Source organism: Scyliorhinus canicula, chromosome 20, assembly GCF_902713615.1.
Source record: "Scyliorhinus canicula chromosome 20, sScyCan1.1, whole genome shotgun sequence".
Taxonomy (NCBI): Eukaryota; Metazoa; Chordata; class Chondrichthyes; order Carcharhiniformes; family Scyliorhinidae; genus Scyliorhinus; species Scyliorhinus canicula.
Window position 1 is genome coordinate 21362531 of NC_052165.1, and position 23790 is coordinate 21386320.

At 44.3% G+C, this 23790-nt stretch overlaps 1 protein-coding gene across 2 annotated transcripts in view; it reads right to left on the minus strand.

Moving 5' to 3' along the window:
* Window positions 1-23194, minus strand: part of LOC119954948 (CD82 antigen-like) — a 33934-nt gene extending 10740 nt beyond the window's left edge. For both annotated transcript variants that reach the window (XM_038780688.1, XM_038780689.1), the window contains exons 1-8: window positions 22992-23194; window positions 20354-20459; window positions 17411-17483; window positions 16850-16980; window positions 14092-14166; window positions 12051-12158; window positions 6549-6698; window positions 2084-2167 (exon numbers count right to left, since the gene is read on the minus strand). In XM_038780688.1, coding sequence (XP_038636616.1) covers window positions 2084-2167; window positions 6549-6698; window positions 12051-12158; window positions 14092-14166; window positions 16850-16980; window positions 17411-17483; window positions 20354-20419 — 687 coding nt within the window. In that variant the 5' untranslated portion in view covers window positions 20420-20459; window positions 22992-23194. The remainder of the gene's footprint in view (window positions 1-2083; window positions 2168-6548; window positions 6699-12050; window positions 12159-14091; window positions 14167-16849; window positions 16981-17410; window positions 17484-20353; window positions 20460-22991) is intronic.
* Window positions 23195-23790: the final 596 nt, after the last annotated feature.

Sequence of the window (23790 nt, forward strand, 5' to 3'; positions counted from 1 at the left end):
TTTGGGTCGGGCGCGTGGCCTATCGGGGGATTGGGGAGGGGTCTCTTCTTCGGGTCCAGCTCTGCAGTCCGAATCCGCCATGGAGCACAGCGCGGCCGCTGGAGGCCGCCGTCGTGCGCATGCGCGGCCTCTGATCCGGAAGTGCGGGGGCCCGTATCTGCAGCAAACGCTGCTAGCCCCCTGCAAGGCTGGAAATTCGTGTCCCTTTAATCCAGGATTTTCAGGAGTAAAACTATACCATTTTGACTCCGACGTGGGGACATTGTCCCAATAATGGAGAATCCAGCCCTTCGTTCTCCAAGGCTTTCAGTGTGCTAAAAGGGAGCTCACAATTCCAGAGGGAATGTTAGTTTTCTTCTTTCTGTTCAAGACACTGCAATTGTCCATGTCCTGATTTCTTCTCCCTTGAGACAGTCTTTCATTGAAAACGGGTGCACGACCCTTACAATTCTGTCATAATAGCGATTGCAGTCCAGTTACCAGCAGTCATGGAAAGCTGCTAATCCCACTCCACCGATGATTTTGTCTTCCGGGGAAAATGGGAGTGACCGCGTATGTCCACAACTCCCTCCAAGAGAGCCAAGAACACTGTTGAAGATTGAGGCCCTTTATGACAATGAGGGGGTGGGGGTGGGTCACGGGTGGAGGACGATAAAAGTTTGAAAATACAGTGTAGATTGTTTGAGATTGTTATGAAAAAATGTTGAGATTATACTTGGGCGAGATGTAGGATAATGGGTTAACAGTTCTGGTAATGAGATAGTGATGTGAATCATGATGTAACAGTGACATCAGCGGTCATGTGCAAGAGACTGAGACAAAGAGAAGGTGGAACAGCCTGTGCAAAAGGGAGATGAACTTATCCAATCACATGCTTTAGTGTAAATGGAGTTTTCAAGAGAAACCTAGATCTAAGTAACTCATAAGTAGTTGAAAACGTTTCCAATTCAGAACAGGCTACAAGTTATCCGAAAAGAGCCCGAAATAGTATTCAAAGTGGAAACCAAATCATAAACCACTTAATATTTGTAATGATTCCAGGAATAAGGAAAGTCATGTTGGAAACTGTGTGGCCAAGAGAAGGTTTGGTAGCACTTACTTCATGTCGAAAGTGTTTCTTTCATTGAACAATAAATTCACGCTTAATTGATGGGAACTTTTAGCAACTTAAGCCCAGATTCGAGGGCGGCATTGTGATGCAGCAGTTAGCACTGCTGTCTCACATCGCTAGGGAGCCGGGTTTGATTCCGGCCTTGGGTGAGTGTCTGTGCACTTCGAACATACAGTGCTAAAGGAGGCCATTCGGCCCATCGAGTCTGCACCAACCCACTTAAGCCCTCACTTCCACCCTATCCCCCGGATCCCAATAACCCCTCCTAATCTTTTTGGTCACTAAGGGCAATTTATCATGGCCAATCCAGCCACTCTCTCCCTCCCCACCACCCTCCTTTCTCCTCTCTCCCCACCACCCTCCTTTCCCCTCTCTCCACACAACCCCCTTCCTTTCCCTTCTGTCGGTACGGAGGCGAGGGTATCTGGTCTCTCCAGCGCTTGTCCCATTTGTTTTTTGTAGAAATGCCCCCCCCCCGTACATTGGTACTGAGAGGAGGATATCCTGTTTCTCCAACACAAAATGAGTGTTTGTACCGTTTGGTCTTGTATATATTTTTACTGTTTTAATAAAAAGATATGGCCAATCCACTTAACTTGGACGTCTTTGGACTGTGGGAGGAAGCCGGAGCACTCAAAGGAAACCCACACAGGCACGGGGAAAACGTGCAGATTCCACACAGACAGTGACCCAGCGGGGAATCGAACCTGGGACCCTGGCGCTGTGAAGCCACAGTGCTATCCACTTGTGCTACCTTGCTGCCCTACCATTCTTCTGTGTGGTTTCCCTACGGGTGCTCTTGTTTCCTTCCACAGTCAGGTTAGGTGGATTGGCCATGAACAATGCATGTTACGGGATAGGTAGAGTACTCTTTCAGAGGGTCGGTGCAGACTCGATGGACTGAATGGCCTCCTTCTGCACTGCAGGGATTCTATGGATCCTGATATTTGAATGCAAAATTACTTAAGTTACCTGTATTATGATAAGAGCAGCAGTAGCTCCGAGAAGAGTAAAAATGTTGTTATTGAGCCATTGTTTTATTTCGGTGCGGCAGCCCTGTAAGATAAGATGTGCACTTGGTCATGCTGTATACCATAAGCACCCTATATATTTAAACAATCAATCTGTGCATAAAAGGACATTTTATTTAACAGTCTTGATGATCAGCACGGAATATTAGCAACTATATGAAATATTTCACATTTGTCACCTTGATTAACTTACTTCCTGTTTCACACACAGCTGCTTTTCAAGTCTTGGCTGTGATTGCAGGAACAAAGGCAGGACCTTCTCTCGAATAAGGGAAGGAAATTGGAGTAGCAAAGCACCCTGGTTAACTCCCATGCGCTCTCTTCCCCACTCTGAGCCCCAAGAGTATATTTCTTAACTCAGTAATGGTATATGGCCTGGCTCCACCTACAGACAGGCTGATTTTAACCTGCAAATCATAAACCACTTAATATTTGTAATGATACCAGAATAAGGAAAGTCATGTTGGGAGCTGAGTGGCCAAGAGAAGATTTGGTAGCAAATCCAATTCTGACTCATCATGTCCATATTAGACTTCTAGCTTTAACAGAAAATGGTGCTGGCATAAGCATTCAGATGTGCTTGAACTGAATCTGCATCGATTCAAAAGAGTTTTCACAGCAGATTATTTCCGGCAGTTCCAATGCAAAGGTTGTATTTTAAGTAGCTGATTATATAGGCTCCCTACATCGGTGGGCTTGATGATGGGGGCATGTAAGATCCAGCAGGTGCCCTTCTGCTGACTACCGACCCCAATTTTACTAGGAAGTGACTTTGGGTGGCCTGTCCACTAATAGGTCAGTTGAGCATGTTTTAATGGGCATGTTTTAACCAGTAGAAGGAGCTGCCCATAATAAGAACACTGCCCAGCACGATTCCTGGTGCAGGCTGGTGAAGAGAAGGGATCCCTCCTTAACAAAGGGCCCATTTGGAGGGCCATCCATTACCTCTCCAAGTCCCCCTCTCCCCATGGCCACTTAATCGCCAACCCTCCACCCTACGCCCCCTCCAGGGACTGCCAACTCTGTCCTTGGAGAAACTTAGACTCATCTGCCATTGCCAATCAAGTGCAGCTCACCCCGTCTCGTCCTAGGTGCAGTGCCTGCAATGGTGATCACTCTCAGTATTGTTGCCAGCACTGGAGAGATGCCAGTCTCTGATTGGTTGTTAACTCTCTGAAGTGGGTTTTCTTGTCCCTGTGGTATAGCCTCCAGTCTATTTACAGCCAATGGCCATTAAATGTTTGCAGGGCGGGCATCACTCCCGATGTGTTAGTTAGGAGGGAGGGACCATGGCACCCGACTTAAGCCCACACCTCCCCCCCCCACCCCCCCCCCCCCCACTCGCCCCGTAACCCAGTAACCCCACCTAACCTTTTTGGACACTAAGGGCAATTTAGCATGGCGAATCCACCTAACCTGCACATCTTTGGACTGTGGGAGGAAACCAGAAGACCCGGAGGAAACCCACGCACGCACGGGGAGAACATGCAGACTTTGCACAGACAGTGACCCCAGCTGGGAATCGAACCTAGGACCCTGGAGCTGTGAAACAACAGTGCTAACCACTATGTTACCGTGCCGCCCAAATCAAAAGTTGGATGATGTGGGGCATAGAATTTACAGTGCAGAAGGAGGCCATTCAGCCCATCGAGTCTGCACTAGCCCTTGGACAGAGCACCCTACATAAGCCCATACCTCCACCCTATCCCCGTAACCCACAAACCCACCTAATCTTTTGACACTAAGGGGCAATTTATCATGGCCAATCCACCTAACATCTTTGTTGTGTGGGAGGAAACCGGACAAACAGGAGGAAACCCACGCAGACGTGGGGAGAAAGTGCAAACTCCACACAGTCACACGAGGCTGGAATTGAACCTGAGACCCTGAAGCTGTGAGGCAGCAGTGCTAATTACTGTACTTCATGCCGCCCCTAAACTGGTCATCCTCAAACTGCAAATTGCACAATAAAGATCTTAAATTTAAGAATTGTAAATTTAAAGTTTTCTTTTTAGAAATATATACTTTTTTGCAAATATGGTAAATCAGTTGTATAAAGTCTTTTTGTCTTCATGGGTGCCTACAATGAACTTTTCAGGTCAACAAACAGGGCAGGATTTCATTCTCCCAGTGAAGAAGTGAAGGCACAGGTGGATTTGCAGTTTGTGGGGGTCCCAAATTCACCTTCATTTCTGCAACCCTCCCCCTACAATCTCGTACCCTTCCGACCCCACCCACCCTCGACCCACAGGACACAAAGGAGGAAGCCACAATAATACACAAATTGATCACTGCTTTTTAACTAGTAAATCCTGCCTGTGTGTGCAATTGCTGAATTGAAATCAAAGCTTAATCTCTTGTCAGAATTATGGTAAAGATGGTCGATATTTCGAAGTGTGAGGCTCGAGGCGAGCAAACATGGAACTTGCTGATGAGCAATGAGATGGAAAAATAAGCTGATGACATTGCTGCAGCACAGGCCAAAATGGGCCGGTCCGGTGCAGGAGCTGTTTTGGAGCTTCGGTACAGACTCGATGGCCTGAATGGCCTCCTTCTGTACTGTATGAACACTACAGATTCTTTGGACTCTTTGTGGCTAAGGCTTTATTTGGGGCATCAAGCCTTGCGCCTTGCCATTGCTGGTCTGCCCTGGGTCGAGTCGTAAACACAGAACACAGAACAGTACAGCACAGAACAGGCCCTTCGGCCCTCGATGTTGTGCCGAGCAATGATCACCCTACTCAAACCCACGTATCCACCCCATACCCGTAACCCAACAACCCCCCTTAACCTTACATTTTAGGACACTACGGGCAATTTAGCCTGGCCAATCCACCTAACCCGCACATCTTTGGACTGTGGGAGGAAACCGGAGCACCCGGAGGAAACCCACGCACACACGGGGAGGACGTGCAGACTCCGCACAGACAGTGATCCAGCCGGGAATCGAACCTGGGACCCTGGAGCTGTGAAGCATTGATGCTAACCACCATGCTACCGTGCTGCCTCACTTCACCTGCTCACCTCACTTGGTCCACTGGGCAGCTGACCTCACCTCGAGGTTGCTTTCGGCGCCTCATGCGTCACTGTTGCTGCCTGCCCTCAGCTTGCTTTCCTGGCCTGCCGCGCCCCTCGGCGACTGACATCACCTCACGAGGGCTTTCAGCACCTTGCAGTTGCTGGCCTATCCTGGTTGAGCATGCTCTCCTCATCTGCTCCGCACGGGGGCTGTCCCCACCTCGTGGTGACCTTCGTAGCATTGCACCTGACTGTTGCAGCCTGTCCTGGGGTGCATCATAAACCTGTTCGCCTTTTGCACCTCAGCAGCCTCTGTCTCTCCCTCCTCGCCTAGTCACCTCTCTTCATTCCTCATGCCTCAAGTTAAATGTTTGTATGGTTGAGAACAGTGTTTTCCCGCTCTTTCTGACTCATGAACACAGACTGTTTTTGCTCTGCATTGCTGCTGACAGGCTCAACAAATACAAATCGGCTTATTAACAAATGCAGAGTAATCAGGCTCTGATTTGAAACCCAATCACCCCGCTGACGAGATATGATAAAGGGACTTATACAGGTCTATATATAATATGAGATTATATGCTGACTTCATATTCCACATATGTAAATTTATAGTGCGGGATTCTCTATCCTGCTGCACCAGATTTGCACCGGCTGGTCAATGGGGTTTCCCATTTTGGGGCAGCCCCCCACGCTGTCGGGATACCCCCGGGATGCCGGCAAAACAGAGATTCCCAATGGCGGAGAACTCAGCCCATAATCTTTCACTTCATAGAAACATAGAAAATAGGAGTAGGCCATTCTGCCCTTCGAGGCTGCTCCTCCATTCATTATGATCATGGCCGATCGTCCAACTCAGTAACCTTCCTGCTTTCCCACCGTATCCATTGATCCCTTTATCTCCAGGAGCTATAGCTAACTCCTTCTTGAAAACATACAATATTTTGGCTTTAACTGCTTTCTGCGGTACCGAATTCCACAGGCTCAACACTCTCTGGGTGAAGAAATTTCTCCTCATCTCAGTCCTAACTGGTTTACCTCGTATCCCTAGACTATGATCCCCCCCCGCCCCCACCTCCGGTTCTTGGTTCCCCCGCCATCGGGAACATCCTTCTTGCATCTACCCTGTCTAGTCGTGTTAGAATTTCATAGGTTTCTATGATTCCCCCCTCATTCTTCTAATCTCCAGCGACTATAATTCTAACCGACCCGATCTCTCATCATAAATCCATCCCACCATTCCAGGAATCAGTCTGGTTAATGTTCGCTGCGCTCCCTCCTTGGCAAGAACATCCTTGCTCAGATAAGGAGACCAAAACTGCATGCGATATTCCAGGTGTACTTCAATTGATATTTGTGGAGAAATTAAAACTATTTTAGCACCTTACCTCTGGGTATATGTAGTTGCTCTCTGTGACAGTACAGGGGAAAGTAAAATCAGCTACAGTATAATTGCTGCATGAGCAAGGCAATGTCTTAGTCGACAAAATTAGATTCTGTTCCCAATCTGTAGAATTGTAATAGCCACAACACTGAAACTAGGATACAAAACAAATAACATTTGAAAAGTGTTAGCAATCAATATTTATTTATGTTATTAGTAGATCTGTACTGCTGTTCACACTGTTTATCAGTGTTTCTAAGGGCGCGATGAACTCAAATGGGAACAAAGTCTCTTAGTGAGCATGTTTAGGGCTGTATCGTTCTATGTTCTATGTTCTATGTTTAGCCGTGTGTTTCCCGGCGCTTGCAGTGCCGAGAAACACATGACTAGTCAATACGACTCACATAATAATAATAATATAATAATAATTTTTATTAGTGTCACAAGTAAGCTTACACTGCAATGAAGTTACTGTGAAAATTCCCCAGTCGCTACACTCCAGCGCCTGTTCAGGTACACAAAGTGAGAATTTAGAATGTCCAATTCACCTAATAGAACGTCTTTGGGGACTTGTGGGAGGAAACTGGAGCACCCGGAGAAAACCAACACAGACACAGGGAGAAAGTGCAGACTCTGCACAGGCAGTGACCCAAGCCGGGAATCGAACCTGGGATCCCGGCTCTGTGAAGCAATGCTAACACTTTAAAGCAACAGTGCTAACCACTGTGCTACCGTGCCGCCCATAAGGGGCCTGAATGAAGAATGCGCGGCCAAGGCCGCCCAAAGCCCCATTTTGTACAGTGGGGAGATCAGCCTGCTGGAACTCCCCAGTGTAGTGAGAGATTTTTAAATGGTGTCCCAATCTCCGAGGCCTGCACAACGATCCCAAACTCTCCCCAAGCCCGAGCGCACAATGGGAGGGTCCCCGGCACACCCACACCACTCCCAACACCCGCAAAGGGGAACTCCTGCCCAATCGCGCATGCATACAATTCCGGCTTGGCACATTGGCAGTGCCAAACTGGCACCTGGCAGTGCCCGTGACAGCTGTAAGTGCCACCTAGGCACCTTGGCAGTGCTGGGCTGGCACCTGCCAGGGCACCACCCTACCCAAAGGGCATGCAGCCGGGGGCTCCAATCCCCTGGGAGATGCCCACGAGTGCCGTTCCGTCTGGCCCCCAGTGCTGAACAGCACTCGCTCGAGGTCCCCGAAGTGAAGGGGATGAATACCAAAGCCTCAGCGGCCTCGGGACTCTGCACAGTAGAGTGAGGCTAGCTGTCGCGCCCTAATATGCAGATTTGCCAAAAAGTGATCTTGCCCACAATGGGTGGGATTTACATCACAATGCCTCGCAGATTGCGTTCGATCTCATGAGGCGTTGTCGGCCAGGTAGATCCCGGGAGCAGGGTCTCCCGGCTTTCATCTGCCACGCTGCGTCGTGGCAAGCTGCTTTTCTGGTGCAGCGTGGCCGATGGATTGCGCCCGATGAATAAAGTAGAATTAATATGCAACAGGTGGCATGGTAGCGGCATGGTGGCACAGTGGTTAGCACTGCAGCCTCATAGCACCAGAGACCCAGGTTTGATTCCGACCTTGAGTGACTGTCTGTGTGGAGTTTGACTGTTCTCCCTGTGTCTGCGTGGGTTTCCTCTGGGTGCTCCCGTTTCCTTCCACTGTCCAAAGATGTGTAGCTGAGGTAGATTGGCCATGCTAAATTGCCCATTTGTGTCCAAATGGTTTGGTTGGGTTACTGGGTTATGGGGATAGGATGGGGGCATGGGCCTAGGTAGGGTGCTCTTCCGGAGGGTCAGTGCATACTCAATGGGCCGAATGGCCTCCTTCTGCACTGTAGTGATTCTATGATTCTAAAATGTTAGTATCAAGAATGCTAACTTCTCCACTTTGGGGTGACCTCGATACCTGGCAGCACTGGGGTGGATTTCTAAGGTCCAGTAACACTTTGGGGTGCAAGGGTCCAAGGGTATTGGGAGGGTTTCACAAACAACGCTGGAGGGGATGGTTCTGGAAGACGGGGTAGGTTTAGGTATTGAAATCATTGGGAGAGGATGCTGGGTCCTAGGAGTTGAACGTCTTCTCAAGGTCAGAGGGTAGTATGGGATGTGGGCTCACTGCGGATATGGTAGGTGTTTGTAAGTAATGATGGAGTCATGGGGTCTCGGAGTAAAGAAAAAGGTCATCTGAGTCAGCGACACTGTGGTCCAGCAGGACCTCTTTGGGCTTTTGAAGCAAAAAAGGGTGTTGAAATATGGCAGAGTTGGAGGTAAATGGAGTCCAAATTATTGTTGCAGAAAAATTACAGTTGTTCCCGTTCAAACTTTGCCCTCTGTCCTTTTAATTCACTTGAGCCTGTAAATGGGCAAGCTATCTTTTTTCTTGAAGTAAGGGCTATCGAACTATGCAAATTAGGGTCCTGCACTTTTTGGATCAGAAAGATTTCTCTCCCTGCGAAGCCATGGAAATTGAGTTTAAGGGTAAACAGAATCTGAGTGCAATGTAAGCAGACCTTCAGGTAGGAAGCAGAGAGTCATGAGGAAGATCCCTGACTATCTATCTGAAGGAAGAGAGAACAGGTAGACAATCCCGAGTGCAGCCATATAGAGCTTGAGCCTTGAGAGACCTGGAGCTGAGTGGACGGTAGCCAGGTTTGACAAGAACTGGCAAATGAGGCATCAGAATAAAAAGGTAAACTTGTATGCTTGAAAACTGTTAATTGAAATGCCGGCATGGAAGTAAGGTGCTCAGTAGAGTTACTATAGTGTGACTAACATTGGAGGGATGTGCTGTCTGCTTGGATGTGTATTGTATTGTAATATGCTGCCAGCAGGAGCTGCTACTCCAAAGCACATCCAGGTGATCAAGACTTGCTTGCAGATTATATGTTAATGAAGATTTTGTTCCATATCGGCATATAATTCTTAAAAATAATCAAGTATAGTACAGTAACAATGTCAAAAGGAGTGATCCTGCTGCTTAAAACATTTTCATTAGGTGTTAGATTTAGATGTAGGTGAGCACTTTGGTGATAGTGATCACAATTCGGTTATGTTTACTTTAGCAATGGGCAGGGATAGGTATATACCGCAAGGCAAGAATTATAGCTGGGGGAAAGGCAATTATGATGCTATTCGGCAAGATTTAGGATGTATGGGGAAGGAAACTGCAGGGGATGGGTACAATCGAAATGTGGAGCTTTTTCAAGGAACAGCTACTGCGTGTCCTTGATAAGTATGTACCTGTCAGGCAGGGAGGAAGTTGTCGAGCAAGGGAACCGTGGTTTACTAAGGAAGTTGAAGCACTTGTCAAGAGGAAGAAGAAGGCTTATGTTAGGATGAGACATGAAGGCTCAGTTAGGGCACTTGAGAGTTACAAGTTAGCCAGGAAGGACCTAAAGGGAGAGTTAAGAAGAGCAAGGAGAGGACACGAAAAGTCGTTGGCAGATAGGATCAAGGAAAACCCTAAGGCTTTCTATAGGTATATCAGGAACAAAAGAATGACTAGAGTAAGATTAGGGCCAATCAAGGATAGTAGTGGAAAGTTGTGTGTGGAATCAGAGGAGATAGGGGAAGCGTTAAATGGATATTTTTCGTCAGTGTTTACACTGGAGAAAGACAATGTTGTCGAGGAGAACACTCAGGTTCAGTCGACCAGGCTAGATGGAATTGAGGTTCAAAAGGAGGAGGTGTTAGCAATTTTGGAAAATGTCAAAATAGATAAGTCCCCTGGGCCAGATGGGATTTATCCTAGGATTCTCTGGGAAGCCAGGGAGGAAATTGCAGAGCCTTTGTCCTTGATCTTTATGTCGTCTTTGTCGACAGGAATAGTGCCGGAAGACTGGAGGATAGCAAATGTTGTCCCCTTGTTCAAAAAGGGGAGTAGAGACAACCCTGGTAATTATAGACCCGTGAGCCTTACTTCGGTTGTGGGTAAAATGTTGGAAAAGGTTATAAGAGATAGGGTTTATAATCATCTTGAAAAGAAGAAGTTGATTAGCGATAGTCAACACGGTTTTGTGAAGGGTAGGTCATGCCTCACAAACCTTATTGAGTTTTTTGAGAAGGTGACCAAACAGGTGGATCAGGGTAAAGCTGTTGATGTGGTGTATATGGATTTCAGTAAGGCGTTTGATAAAGTTCCCCAAGGTAGGCTATTGCAGAAAATAAGGAAGTATGGAATTGAAGGTGATTTAGCGGTTTGGATCAGTAATTGGCTAGCTGAAAGAAGACAGAGGGTGGTGGTTGATGGCAAATGTTCATCCTGGAGTTCAGTTACTAGTGGTGTACCGCAAGGATCTGTTTTGGGGCCACTGCTGTTTGTCATTTTTATAAATGACCTGGAAGAGGGTGTAGAAGGATGGGTTAGTAAATTTACAGATGACATGAAGGTTGGTGGAGTTGTGGATAGTGCTGAAGGATGTTATAGGATACAGAGGGACATAGATAAGCTGCAGAGCTGGGCTGAGAGGTGGCAGATGGAGTTTAATGCGGAAAAGTGTGAGGTGGTTCACTTTGGAAGGAGTAACAGGAATGCAGAGTACTGGGCTAATGGCAAGATTCTTGGTAGTGTAGATGAACAGAGAGATCTCGGCATCCAGGTACATAAATCCCTGAAAGTTGCCACCCAAGTTAATAGGGCTGTTAGGAAGGCATATGGTGTGCTAGCCTTTATAAGCAGGGGGATTGAGTTTCGGAACCACAAGGTCATGCTGCAGCTGTACATAACTCTGGTGCGGCTGCACCTGGAGTACTGCGTGCAGTTCTGGTCACCACATTATAGGAAGGATGTGGAAGCTTTGGAAAGGGTTCAGAGGAGATTTACTAGGATGTTGCCTGGTATGGAGGGAAGGTCTTACGAGGAAAGGCTCAGGGAATTGAGGTTGTTTTCGTTAGAGAGGAGAAGGCTGAGAGGTGACTTAATAGAGACATATAAGATAGTCAGAGGGTTAGATAGGGTGGACAGTGAGAGTCTTTTTCCTCGGATGGTGATGACCAACACGAGGGGACATAGCTTTAAATTGAGGGGTGATAGATATAGGACAGATGTCAGAGGCAGTTTCTTTACTCAGAGGGTAGTAGGGGTGTGGAACGCCCTGCTTGCAACAGTAGTAGACTCGCCAACTTTAAGGGCATTTAAGTGGTCACTGGATAGACATATGGATGAAAATGGAATCGTGTAGGTCAGATAGGCTTCAGATGGTTTCACAGGTCGGCGCAACATCGAGGGCCGAAGGGCCCGTACTGCGCTGTAGTGTTCTATGTTCTATGTTCTATTATTGAAATGAAAATCGCTTATTGTCACAAGTAGGCTTCAAATGAAGCTACTGTGAAAAGCCCCTACTCGCCACATTCCTCCGCCTGTTTGGGGAGGCTGGTACGGGAATTGAACCATGCTACTGGCCTGCCTTAGTCTGCTTTCAAAGCCAGCGATTTAGCCCTGTGCTAAACCAGCTTCTATTGTTGTTTGTACGTTTTATTTTTGTAAACTTACTTCTTCCTGTATGACATCCAAAAGATGAAATTTTGAATCTTTTGAAAAGCTGTCATTGCCATAATGTTTAATAATTTCAATGGTTTTCGTATCCATCGTAGTTACGATCTGTTAAAATTAAATATATATGGATTTAACTTTCTTTCAAAAGCCAGCAGCACCACAGAGCTGGAAGATAATCCTTTTCTAGCTGCACAAAAAAAGACTCTGAAACTGAGACATTTGTGACCAGCAATGAAATCAGTAATGTTAAAACATATGTGGTGAGTCAAGCACTAGTGTTGTGGTTCTGTTCATTCGTTCTGTATTAATTTGCTGGATATCAGTTGCTTCTTGATACAAAACACTGACTCAGAAGCAGGCTTTTGAAAGGCATTACAAACTGGCAATTAATTTCCTATGTGCATGATAGAGTGACATAAGTAAAATAAAGAACCCAAACATTTTACTCTAATTAAAGCACTGATGATTAATTCACTGAAGTTAATTTAATGCCCTCCTGTAACATCATTGAGTGTTTTGTGCCATATGGGAGAGAAACAGTCCACCCACTAAATATGGAAAATATGAGTAAGAAAGTGCTATGTAACCATACCAACTGTTTCTAATAATGGCACAGACCAGGTAAAGTTTGATCTTTAAGTTCACTATGGTTTTGAGACACATTGGGCGGGATTCTCCGTTAACCGCACCGAAATCGGGGCGTGCGATTGGTCGGAAAATAGCTCCACTCCGAAATTGCAGCAGGAGCCGGTTTGATGCTGAATCACGATGCTCCGCCTCCTCGAAAATGGTATCAATGTGCGTAGATGCAACACCGTTCGCATCTCATTAGTGGGCCCGATCAGTGTGTGTGTGTGTGGGGGGTGGGGGTGTATTGTTTAAGCGCGGCTGCAGCTTGTCAGCCCTGTTGGTGTCCATCATGGACCCGGCGATTCCCGCACCGTTTTCGTGGGTTTCGATGCTGTTTCATGCGGCGCCGGTGCAAGCCCCCCATTGGTAGCAGAATTGGTGCAGGTGTAGCGCCGATTTTTCGAACGTGAAGGTCCGCGAATTCTCCATTGGCGTCAACACTGGGAGTCAGACACAGAGAATCTGGCCCATTAGATTTTATTTGATGTTGTAGTAATCTTCTGAAAGGGCAGCACAGCTGCCTCACGGCGTCGAGGTCCAGGTTCAATCCCGGCTCTGGGTCACTGTCCATGTGAAGTTTGCACATTCCCCCCCGTCTCTGCGTGGGTTTCGCCCCCCACAACCCAAAGATGCGCAAGGTAGGTGGATTGGCCATGCTAAATTGCCCATTAATTGGAAAAAATGAATTGGGTACTCTAAATTTATAGAAAAATATATTAATCTTCTGACTTTGTTTTTCTTTTTGCTTTCCGCAGTAGAGGTGCCTTTCTCTCATTCAGTCTTTCGGTCTGTCGCCAGTCTCTTTGCTAAAGAATGTTTATGAGTGCTGTCTGTCAGGAATTGGGCAACATTAGAGAAACAAATATTTTTCAAAATCATTTGAAAATTGAGAGGAATGGAATGGGAAATAATTCATGCCTTTTATCAGACACTAAAATACTTTTTTCTCAAAGCAAAACAGAACTGTATTTAAAAGAATCAATACTTCAATATATAGGACTTGCATATATTAATATAATATAAATATTAAATGGAAATAATTGGCATCACAATGCTGGAGAGATGTAACAATGACTGAATATAATTATCCCACATTCAATATTATGCCACACAAGGTCTATCCATATATTGTTGTATAAAATTTTTAACAATGTAGATAGAAGAGTTCAAGGATTTTGCTGGAGGTCTGTCATGACAGCACAGAATATGATCAGAATGTTTATTAATGATTATCTTTTTGTTCATAAAATGGGAAAAGAGTATATTTTAAAAGATCCAATATAACATACAACAAACTGGAGTTCAAGGTCAACCATCCTCACTTTGATTTATTCCATTTATTAACTTACAATAATTCTGTCAATTAATTGTCACGTCTTTAAGTAGCAGCAGCAGAACATACACTTACCTTGCTATGTTGTGAAAGTATAGCCAGTCCAGTAACAATTTGAAGAATGAAAATGAGGACCAGAAATAAGAAGTACTGAAAACAAAAAAGATAAATTCCTGTTGAGCTATTTAAACAGAGTCAAAATTACCCTGGGAGAAACTGCCACCTCCCTTCGAAACTCCAAAACTTTCCCAAACCTCCCACTAAACCCTTCATCATGACTTGCCTGACTCCTGGTCCAATAGTTGCTGCACTGCCCAGTATTCATCGGCCCAAGTCAATGAGCTGGTCTCAATGTCCATTCTGGGCAGGCTACAGGCTGTTAATTTATAGAATTTGGAAAGAGCACCCTACTTAAGCCCACACCACCACCCTATCCCCGTAACCCCACCAAACCTTTTGGACACTAAGGGGCAATTTAGCATAACCAATCCACCTAACCTGCACATCTTTGGATCCTGGAGGAAACCGGAGGACCCGGAGGAAACCCACGCAGACACGGGGAGAAAATGCAAACTCCACACAGTCAACCGAGGCCGGAATTGAACCTGGGTCCCTGGAGCTGTGAGGCAGCACTGTGATGGTGGCGGGATTGAAAGTTGAAGGTGGTGCATGAGATGCCAATCAAGTGAGCTGATTTGATCTAGATGTTCTTGAGTATTGTTGGAGCAGTACGTATCCAGGCAACTGGAGGTTATTCCATCACCCTCCTGACATGTGCCCTGGAGATTGCGGACAGGTCTTTCTTTATTTGTAGAGTCGGAAGGTGAGTTATTCTCTGCAGAATTCCCTGCCTCTGATCTGCTCTTGTAGCCGCAGTATTTACATGGCTGGTGAAGTTCAGTTTCTGGACAATGGCAAACCCTAGTATGATGATAGTGGAGGATTCAGCGACGCTAATGCCATTTGTCATTGTGGGAAGATGGTGCATAGTGGTACTATCGCTGGACTAGCATTCCAAGACGCAGGGCCTGTGTATGACAAGGGCTCGAATCCCAGCATGGCAGTCAGTGAAATTTTATTCAATTATAATCTGGAATTAAAGTCTAACCATGAAATCTTTGTTGACAATTGTAAAAACCCATCTGGTTCAGTAATTTCCTTTTGGGTAGGAAATTTGCCATCCTTAACTGGCCCATATGTGACTCCAAATGTACAGAAATGTGGTTGACTCTTAAATGCCCTCTGAACAAGGACAATTCGGGATGGGCAATAAATGCAGGCCTAACCAGCAACACTCATATCTCATGAACTAATGAAATAAAATAATGTCAAGGGGAGATGGTTAGATTCTCTCTTGTTGGAGATGGTCATTTCCTGGCATTTCCATGAATGTTACTTGCCGTAACTGAATCTTGTTTAGGACTTGCTGCTTTGGTCATGGACTGCTTCAGTGTCTGAAGAATTGTGAAAGATGCTGAACATTGTGCAATCATCAGCGGATATCCCCACTTTTGATCTAATGCTGAAGTTGGTTGGGCCTCGGACACTATCTGCATCGATGTCCTGGAGCTGAGATCATTGAACTCCAGCAACCACAACCATCTTCATTTGAGCTAGGTATGACTCCAACCAGTGCAGTGTTTTTGCCTTGATTTCCATTGACTTAAATTGGAGCGTCAGTGAGCAGATTATTGCTGAGTAAATGCCCGGGTGCTCCGGTTTCCTCCCACACTAAGGGACAATTTAGAATGACTTGGAACTATATCACCATTCTATCACTGTCTCTGGGTCAAAATCCTGCAACTCTCTTCCTAACAGCACTGTGGGTGTTCCACATGCACTGCAGCGGTTCAAGAAAGCAGCTCACCATTGATTTCACAGGAGCAAATAGGGATGGGCAATAAATGCTGGCATAGCCAGCAATGCCTGCAACAGACGACTAAATATAGAAAAAAACATTCAGTTATAAAAGCAACAGCTACTGAAGATGAAGGCATATGGGCAATAAATGTGACATTTTGAGAATGAAAAGTGAAATTAAGCAATACTTTTTGATTATAAATAGCACGGCATGAATAAAGAAAGACCTATTGAATTGTTAATTAACCCTTGGGAGGTGGGGGGGGGGGGGGGGGGGGGGGGGGGGTCAGGGATAGCCTCAGCGCCGTTTAGGGGTTATTTGGGGGGGTCAGGGAATCTCATGGTGGGCCAGGATGTGACAGTGCTATGCTTACCCAGAGGCAAGAAGTGGTTTTAATTCTTTTTGCATTTCTGGGTAACTATTGCTATAACGCATTTGGAACCATTCAAGATTTGCTATTTCAATCACATTTTCGGATGGTTTCCAGTGGATGGCAATTGCCCATTGCAAGTTTGTACTTCCTGGGCAATTAGTATGCAGGAAGGGGCTTGGGGGGGAGGAGGGGGGGGGGGGGGGGGGGGTGAGTTCTCCAGTGCATTTTAGGGGTATGCCCAGATACACTGCGCTGGAGTTCAGACATTACAGCCACATACTTTAACTAAATAAAATAATGAATCGAATACAGCAATAAACATCATGGGAAGAACTGTAATTTAGTTCATCTAGACATAATGAAATTAAGAAAAAGAGATGTCATTCTGGTGGGACAAAATACTTAATAAGCAATCATATAATTCTTACTTTTCCAAGGGTTATCTGATATCTTTTCAGGAATAATGTATCAGACCAATAATGGTTGCCAACTATAATATGAATAAATTATTTGCAAAAACATGCAATCATAAAAAAGAGGCTGTACAGAACACAATTTTTGCATTGATGCCAGGAGATTTCAAAGTGCACTAAACTTACCAGAATAAACAAGAATTTCACTTCTTTTATACTTGCTATACATCCCACCAAGCACACAATGGTAACAGTGACACCAACCGCAAGAAAACAGTAGGCACTAATGCTTAAGATATCTTGATAATCTGGAGACACTGAATAGTTGAGAAAACAGTTAGTACAGAAATTCTGAAAATTTACCTTCAGATTTGTGCAACTTGTCAAATTTGCAATGGGAGCAATGCTTATTATTGTGCATTCAATGGTTAAAATAAAACATCAACCGTCATCATAAATTCACATCGACAAAATCCAGAGATCCAGAAATTAACCTTTTTCGGTGCATGGTATTCCTCCACTTTCTATTAGTAATTATATACAAGCATGACAATAAGTTAAGCTCTAATTGAAGTATGGGTAAATATACTGCGCTTAATCGCAATTAATTTCTTTTGAAATATGCACACAAATAGTTAAGTATCTTAAATTAAGCTATTTAAAGTTTTAACTCTCTTTTAAAGTTCTCTCTCCTGCATTATAATTTTCTCCAGAAGCCTTTTGTGTGTAGTAACAAAACATACTCACACAACTCGCTGATAAAGCTGTTCTCATCCCATAAGATCCAAATGCCACATACTAAAATGATTGCTCCAATAATCTGAAAGAAGGTAAATGCTGGAACATGTTAAATCAAAAACTGTAGAAAAAACTTAGTCATTTATTATTTCACCATACAAAGTGGCATAGCTGCACTTATAGTAAAATTGTCTTCTGTCCGTAAAATATACTTTTCACTTGAATGAACATAGATACTTGAAGCCACTTAATATGTTTCTTCTCCATTAGTTTTATCTTCTCCTACAAGAGAAAGAAATAGCTGTGATCATAGATGAATTGCTTTCCTAAGTGGGAAATCAAACTATTTTCATCCAAAGAAGGAACTATATTTACTAAGGTAGTCTAATCATAACTTTTAATACAATTTGGCACAAAGAAAAATCATTACATTTAGAATGTATTAATGAATTAGAAATGATTGTTAAATGTGCAGTGAAGGATCATTTCAGCAACAAAAAAAAGCTTAATGTTTTAATTGGAATGATGATTACCAACAAGAATATTATAAATCAAATGCTGAACTTCAGGAGAACACATTTTTATCATGACGGAGGAACTATAAAACATTTATTTCGGGATTAGAGGCTGAAATTACAGAGAAATAGTTTACTTTCAGAGACATTTAAGGGTCCAGAGCGCCAGATGATATCCATACCACTTTGAAACCAGGAATGTCAAAATGACTTTGTGCATAAATAAAAGCATAAAACAAATGCAGAAGGAATTTCACGCAATGGAGCGTCCGGTGATGAAGAAACTTAAGTTAATTAAGGCAGCTAACAAGGGCTATTGAGGAGAAGAGTGGAAGTTAGTTAAGTCAACTGTGATGGACTACGTTTTACTATGCTTGTACCAGCTCAAAAGGGCAAAGCTCACAGACTCATCAGATATGAATGTTTGCAAATTATTCAGTACAATCTTCCAAATAAATGTTGCAAGGTGCCAGAGCAAACTGGCTGGTAAAATGGGAAACGTATTAAGTAAATTGATAATAGTGTAGAAAATGCAAATGATAAGTCATTGAGAGGAGATGAACCACAAGATTCAATCTTATCATACATCACAAGATCATTGAGAGTCAATGACAGTTACAAGGAACTTGGCAAATATATTTAGGTATTTACTGAGATTGGGGAGATACCCAAGGACGAGAAGTTGGCCAATATTCAAATAAAAATTGAAACTTTTTTTTTCTTTCTTTTTTATAAATTTAGAGTAGTCAATTCATTTTTTTTCCCCAATTAAGGAGCAATTTAGCATGTTCAATCCACCTACCTTACACATCTTTGTGTTGTGGGGGAAACCCAAGCAAACACGGGGAGAATGTGCAAACTCCTCACAGACAGTGACCCAGAGCCAGGATCGAACCTCGGACCTCAGCGCTGTGAGACTGCAGTGCTAACCACTGAGCCACCGTGCTGTCCTAAAAATGGAAACTTAATAAAGGTCTTGCCATGACTCTGGAAATTATATGCGAATAAATCTGACAAATTTAGAAGCTTGTGGGGTGCCTGAGAATACTAACAGGCCGGATGCCACCAAACCGGCCTTTCCAAGATCAATAGTTTGAGGAAAGATTGGTGAAGGGATTAAAATGATTAGAACTTATGGGGTCGATCGAACAGAAAGTTTTCTAAGTCTCATTTGTGGCAAGTTATGATGGGGGTTTCCCTGTCGGCGAGTTCCCCACCTTTATTTAACTACACATTTTTGGACCCTGGGGAGTTTCTTCCCAGTCAAGCCCACACTTAGAATTATTTCCATCACTGGGGAGCTGAACTCACTGGCCAGACCGGCTCCTCAAAGATCGGGCCACCATGTAAAAAGGGTGCCCCAATCTCTAAGAGGGTCTGCGGGTCCCCCACCCACCCCCATCCATGGGCAATTTAATTCCCCACACACACACCCAAGTGATGACACCATGCTATGGGGGAGGCCGATAGATTCCGGCAGCCTGATAGATCCTGGGTCAGCACACGTAAGTGGGTTTTGAAAGCTTCTGAGAAACGCAAGACTTGATCACGCCCATTGTGGGCGGGATCCTGATCACGACGCCTCCCAAGATCTGGGTACTGGCTCCCGGCATCTACCGGCCACGCTGCATTCCTGTTTGGGCACAACGCGGACAGTAGATCACGCCCATATACATTCAGTGGCCACAGGGGAGTCCAAAATGAGAGGCATAAAGAAACTTATTTTATTATAAAGTCAACTATATGCATAGTACAACAGATCCCAGTGGGGTCTACTCATACTCGGCATCTGGGCCTGATTTTAATGGTGTAGACCGGTTTTCCGAGGGCTTGGGAAATCTTTCTGCAAAATGGCTGGACCCATCAGTTAAGTGCCTTTACAGCACTGCTGGTGGGCCAGAAGAAGCAGGTGCTTAATCCCTCCAGTTAACAGTTTTCACACAATCAGATCCTCTCCGTGTTCACAAACCTTTGCTTAGATTGGGGCATTTTCAATCTCCCCCAAACTCTGATAGTTCTGCCTCCCCCCTCCCCATTGACTTTTCCATATTCCCCAAATACCCAATCTCTCCAAGGACAACACAAATTCCCTCTGATCTCTATGATGTCTTCCTCCTTCCCTGATCCCTGGCTGCAACCTTCCAGCATAAGCACTCCTATTGGCCAACTTCTCAATCCCCCTGGCTGGTTGGTTAACCAGAAATGAATACGAGATATTTAAACATGGTACTACCATTAAATTCACCAATAACTCCAGATTATCCATATTTCCGGGACTCGTGACTGTTACAACTACCCTTCCTCCCTGCTTCCGATTAAATATCAAAGTCAATATAACTTTGAACAATTTCACAATCACTGGCAATCTGTAATGCCTCAAGGAGCTTGTCTGCATACCTCCTCTGATGCTGTGAATGTATTTAAACAATATACTTACGAGGAAGATTCCATTAAATAGGTTCAGAAAGTATTTGAGGATATGTAGCTTCACATCACTTGTCATTTTCGTCTCTCTTTGTATTTCATAGGTTTTCAAAATGTCCCTGTAAGTAAGTAGACATAGGAATATAGCAATATAAGAATATAGGTTCACGACGAGGCCGTTTAACCCTTTTAGCATGATCTGTCATTCATTTAGATCATGATGTGGAGATGCCGGCGTTGGACAGGGGTGAGCACCATAAGAAATCTTGCAACACCAGGTTAAAGTCCAACAGGTTTGTTTCAAATCACTAGCTTTCGGAACACTGCTCCTTCCTCAGGTGAATGAAGACATAGGTTCCAGAAACATATAGACAAAGTCAAAGATGCAAGACGATACTTTTAATGCGAGCATTTATAGGTAATTAGTCTTTACAGATGCAGAGAGAGGGGTAATTCCAGATTAAAGAGGTGTGAATTGTCTCAAACCAGGACAGTTGGTAGGATTTCACAAGCCCAGGCCAGATGGTGGGGAGTGAATGTAATGCGACATGAATCCAAGGTCCCAGTTGAGGCTGTACTCATGTGCGCGGAACTTGGCTATAGGTTTCTGCTCGGCGATTCTGCGTTGTCGTGGGTTGTTGCCTTGGAGAACGCTTACCCGAAGATCGGAGGCTGAATGCCCTTGACTGCTGAAGTGTTCCCCGACTGGAACATCTTGCCAAGGTCATCCCCACACCCCCACTACTTGCCTTCAAACAACCACGCAACCTCAAACAAACCATTGTTTGCAGCAAACTACCCAGCCTTCAGAACAGCGACCACAACACCACGCAACCCTGCCATGGCATTCTCTGCAAGACGTGCCAACTCATCAACATGGACACCACCATTACACGTGAGAACACCAACCACCAGGTACGCGGTACATACTCGTGCGGCTCGGCCAACGTTGTCCACCTCATACACTGCAGGAAAGGATGTCCCTAAGCGTGGTACATTGGCGAGACCATGCAGACACTGCGACAACAGATGAACGGACATCGTGCAACAATCACCAGGCAGAAATGTTCCCTTCCAGTTGGGGAACACAGCAGCAGTCAATGCCATTCAGCCTCTGATCTTCGGGAGGTGATCATCGCCATCTTGTGGACCTCCAGCCACTTTGAGTGGGCGTCCGTCAGGATGAGAAACATCGAACTCAGGAATGGACCAACAAAATCAGTATATACGCGTGTCCAAGGGTGCCCCGGTCATTCCCAAGGTTGTAGGGGTGCCGCCGCAGGGATCTTGTGCTGCTTTTGACAGAGGGCGCACTGCTGAGCCAACGACTCTATAACCACATTCAAAGCCGGCAACCAGACATAACGTCTCGCCAACATCTTTATTTTGGACACTTCTGGGTGCCTATTGTAGAGGTCCTTTAACATGATTTTGTGGTGATTCACCGGAACAACAACCTTCATGTCCGACAGGGTGATACCATCTTCTACGGTTAACTCTGAGAACTTTGAGGTAAAGTTGGTAGTCTTTGATGCTGGCTACCATATTGCTGATCCTGCCCCCTGAAAATGGGAGTGGAAAATCTCCCCCACCGGATTCTAAGGGGGCTTGATATGGTAGATACATGGAGGATGTTTCCACTTGTTGGGGAGACTAGAACAATGGGACACAGTTCAGGAATAAGAGGTCTCCCTTTCAAGATGGAGATGAGGCGGAATTGTTTTCTCTCAAGTCATTTGTATCTGGAATTCTCTTTCCCACAAAGCAGTAGAGGTTGGATCGTTTAACTTATTCAAGGCAGAGTTAGACAGATTTTGGATAGACAAGTGAGTCTAAGGTTATGGTTAGCAGAGGGGAAAGTGGAGCTGAGATCACAATCAAATCAGCCATGGTCTTGCTCAATGGCAGAGGAGGCTCGAAGGGCCAATTATGTACTCATGCTCCTAAGTCCTACGTTCCTATAAACCATGCCAACAGGAAGTAGAGTTTACCAAGCAAAAAGAGTGTGCAGATATCAGATTCTAAATAAATGTAGTATAACCTCAGGGGCTTGGAATTTCCTTAGAGCTGCTTCTGCACTACAAATGTAACTTTGCTGAAAATTTGTGGCAAGACTTTTGATTAGGGAGACACAGCAGGAGCAGCTCCGAGACATTTCCTGACAATGAAATGCGGTGAAGAGGTTAAGAAAAATCAATAAAACATTTTATTGCACTGATAGGTTGATGTGCTGGGTATAATATGGAATCAGGGTTGCTGAGGTCAGCAGGAATGTGTTCCCCGTTGATTCTTCGGATGATGGGGCGAGTCCCCTGTTTTGATACACATAAAGAACAACTATGGAACTATGGAAGTTTAGCTACTCTTTTATGTCAGAAAAAAATGTGTTTTCAAAACTCCATGACATTTCAAATATACATTTGAAGCATGTTCTTTCTAAAACCTTGAACAAGTTATGAATAAAATGTGTTTGAAATATGGCATAATTATCTTCAAACTCAGGTTAACAGCAAGATTTTAAACCGACGCTCGATTTAGGCACTTATAATTACAGCAAAATGATACTTATTCAAAACATTAATAGCTTTTCTCAAATTCAATCAGTTTTCCTTCCAAGGTAATATTATTAAAATAAAATGAAATTCACTTACTTTGAGCTCTTCGCTTAACAATAATCTGTCATTGTTAACATAAACCAATATGCTTCCAGTTTGAAGATTGTCCTAATTGTCCATTACCAAAGCTCTACTTTATCATTTTTGTTTCTCGATCTCATATATGTCAGTTTACTTCAGACGACCTGCAGAGGCACAATAAATATTTCTTACTTTAAAGAAAGAATCCAAAGTACAGGCTTGTTCTTTAAATATGGACCCAAATAAGTTAGTTAGTTATTGATTAACTTTTATTACATCTTTGTTCAAAACAGCTTGTTTGCAAAGGGCAGTGACAAAACTAAATAATGCAGACAGGGCCATAAGACATGGATAGGAGGGGATTTCTAACTTGAACTAACTTCCTCAAATTGACAAGTTACTGGTAGTGGCTCAATCAGCACATTACATTGAGGTACAGTTCCAACTGTTCGCTTGCATTCTAAGGAAATACAGAATGGGTGCAGAGTTTTTAGGTTTTTTTAACCTTACAGTTGTATTAATACAAATATTACAATCGTGAAAAGAACCAATGACAAGGAATGATATCCTATGGATCATTTACTATCTTTATACAGTCACAACTTTGCGATGTGATTATAAAATCACATGTGATTATAAAATTATACATGCATTTTAACATGAACTTAGCAATGCACCACAAACAAAATTATTATGGCATCACAATTGAATTATTTTATAAGTAAATAAACCAATCTACTCTGTGTGGTCTGAAACATCCACTGGTATTTTCTGACGTGAACGGAGACTTTGCAAAAATATTTCCTTTGCTGGT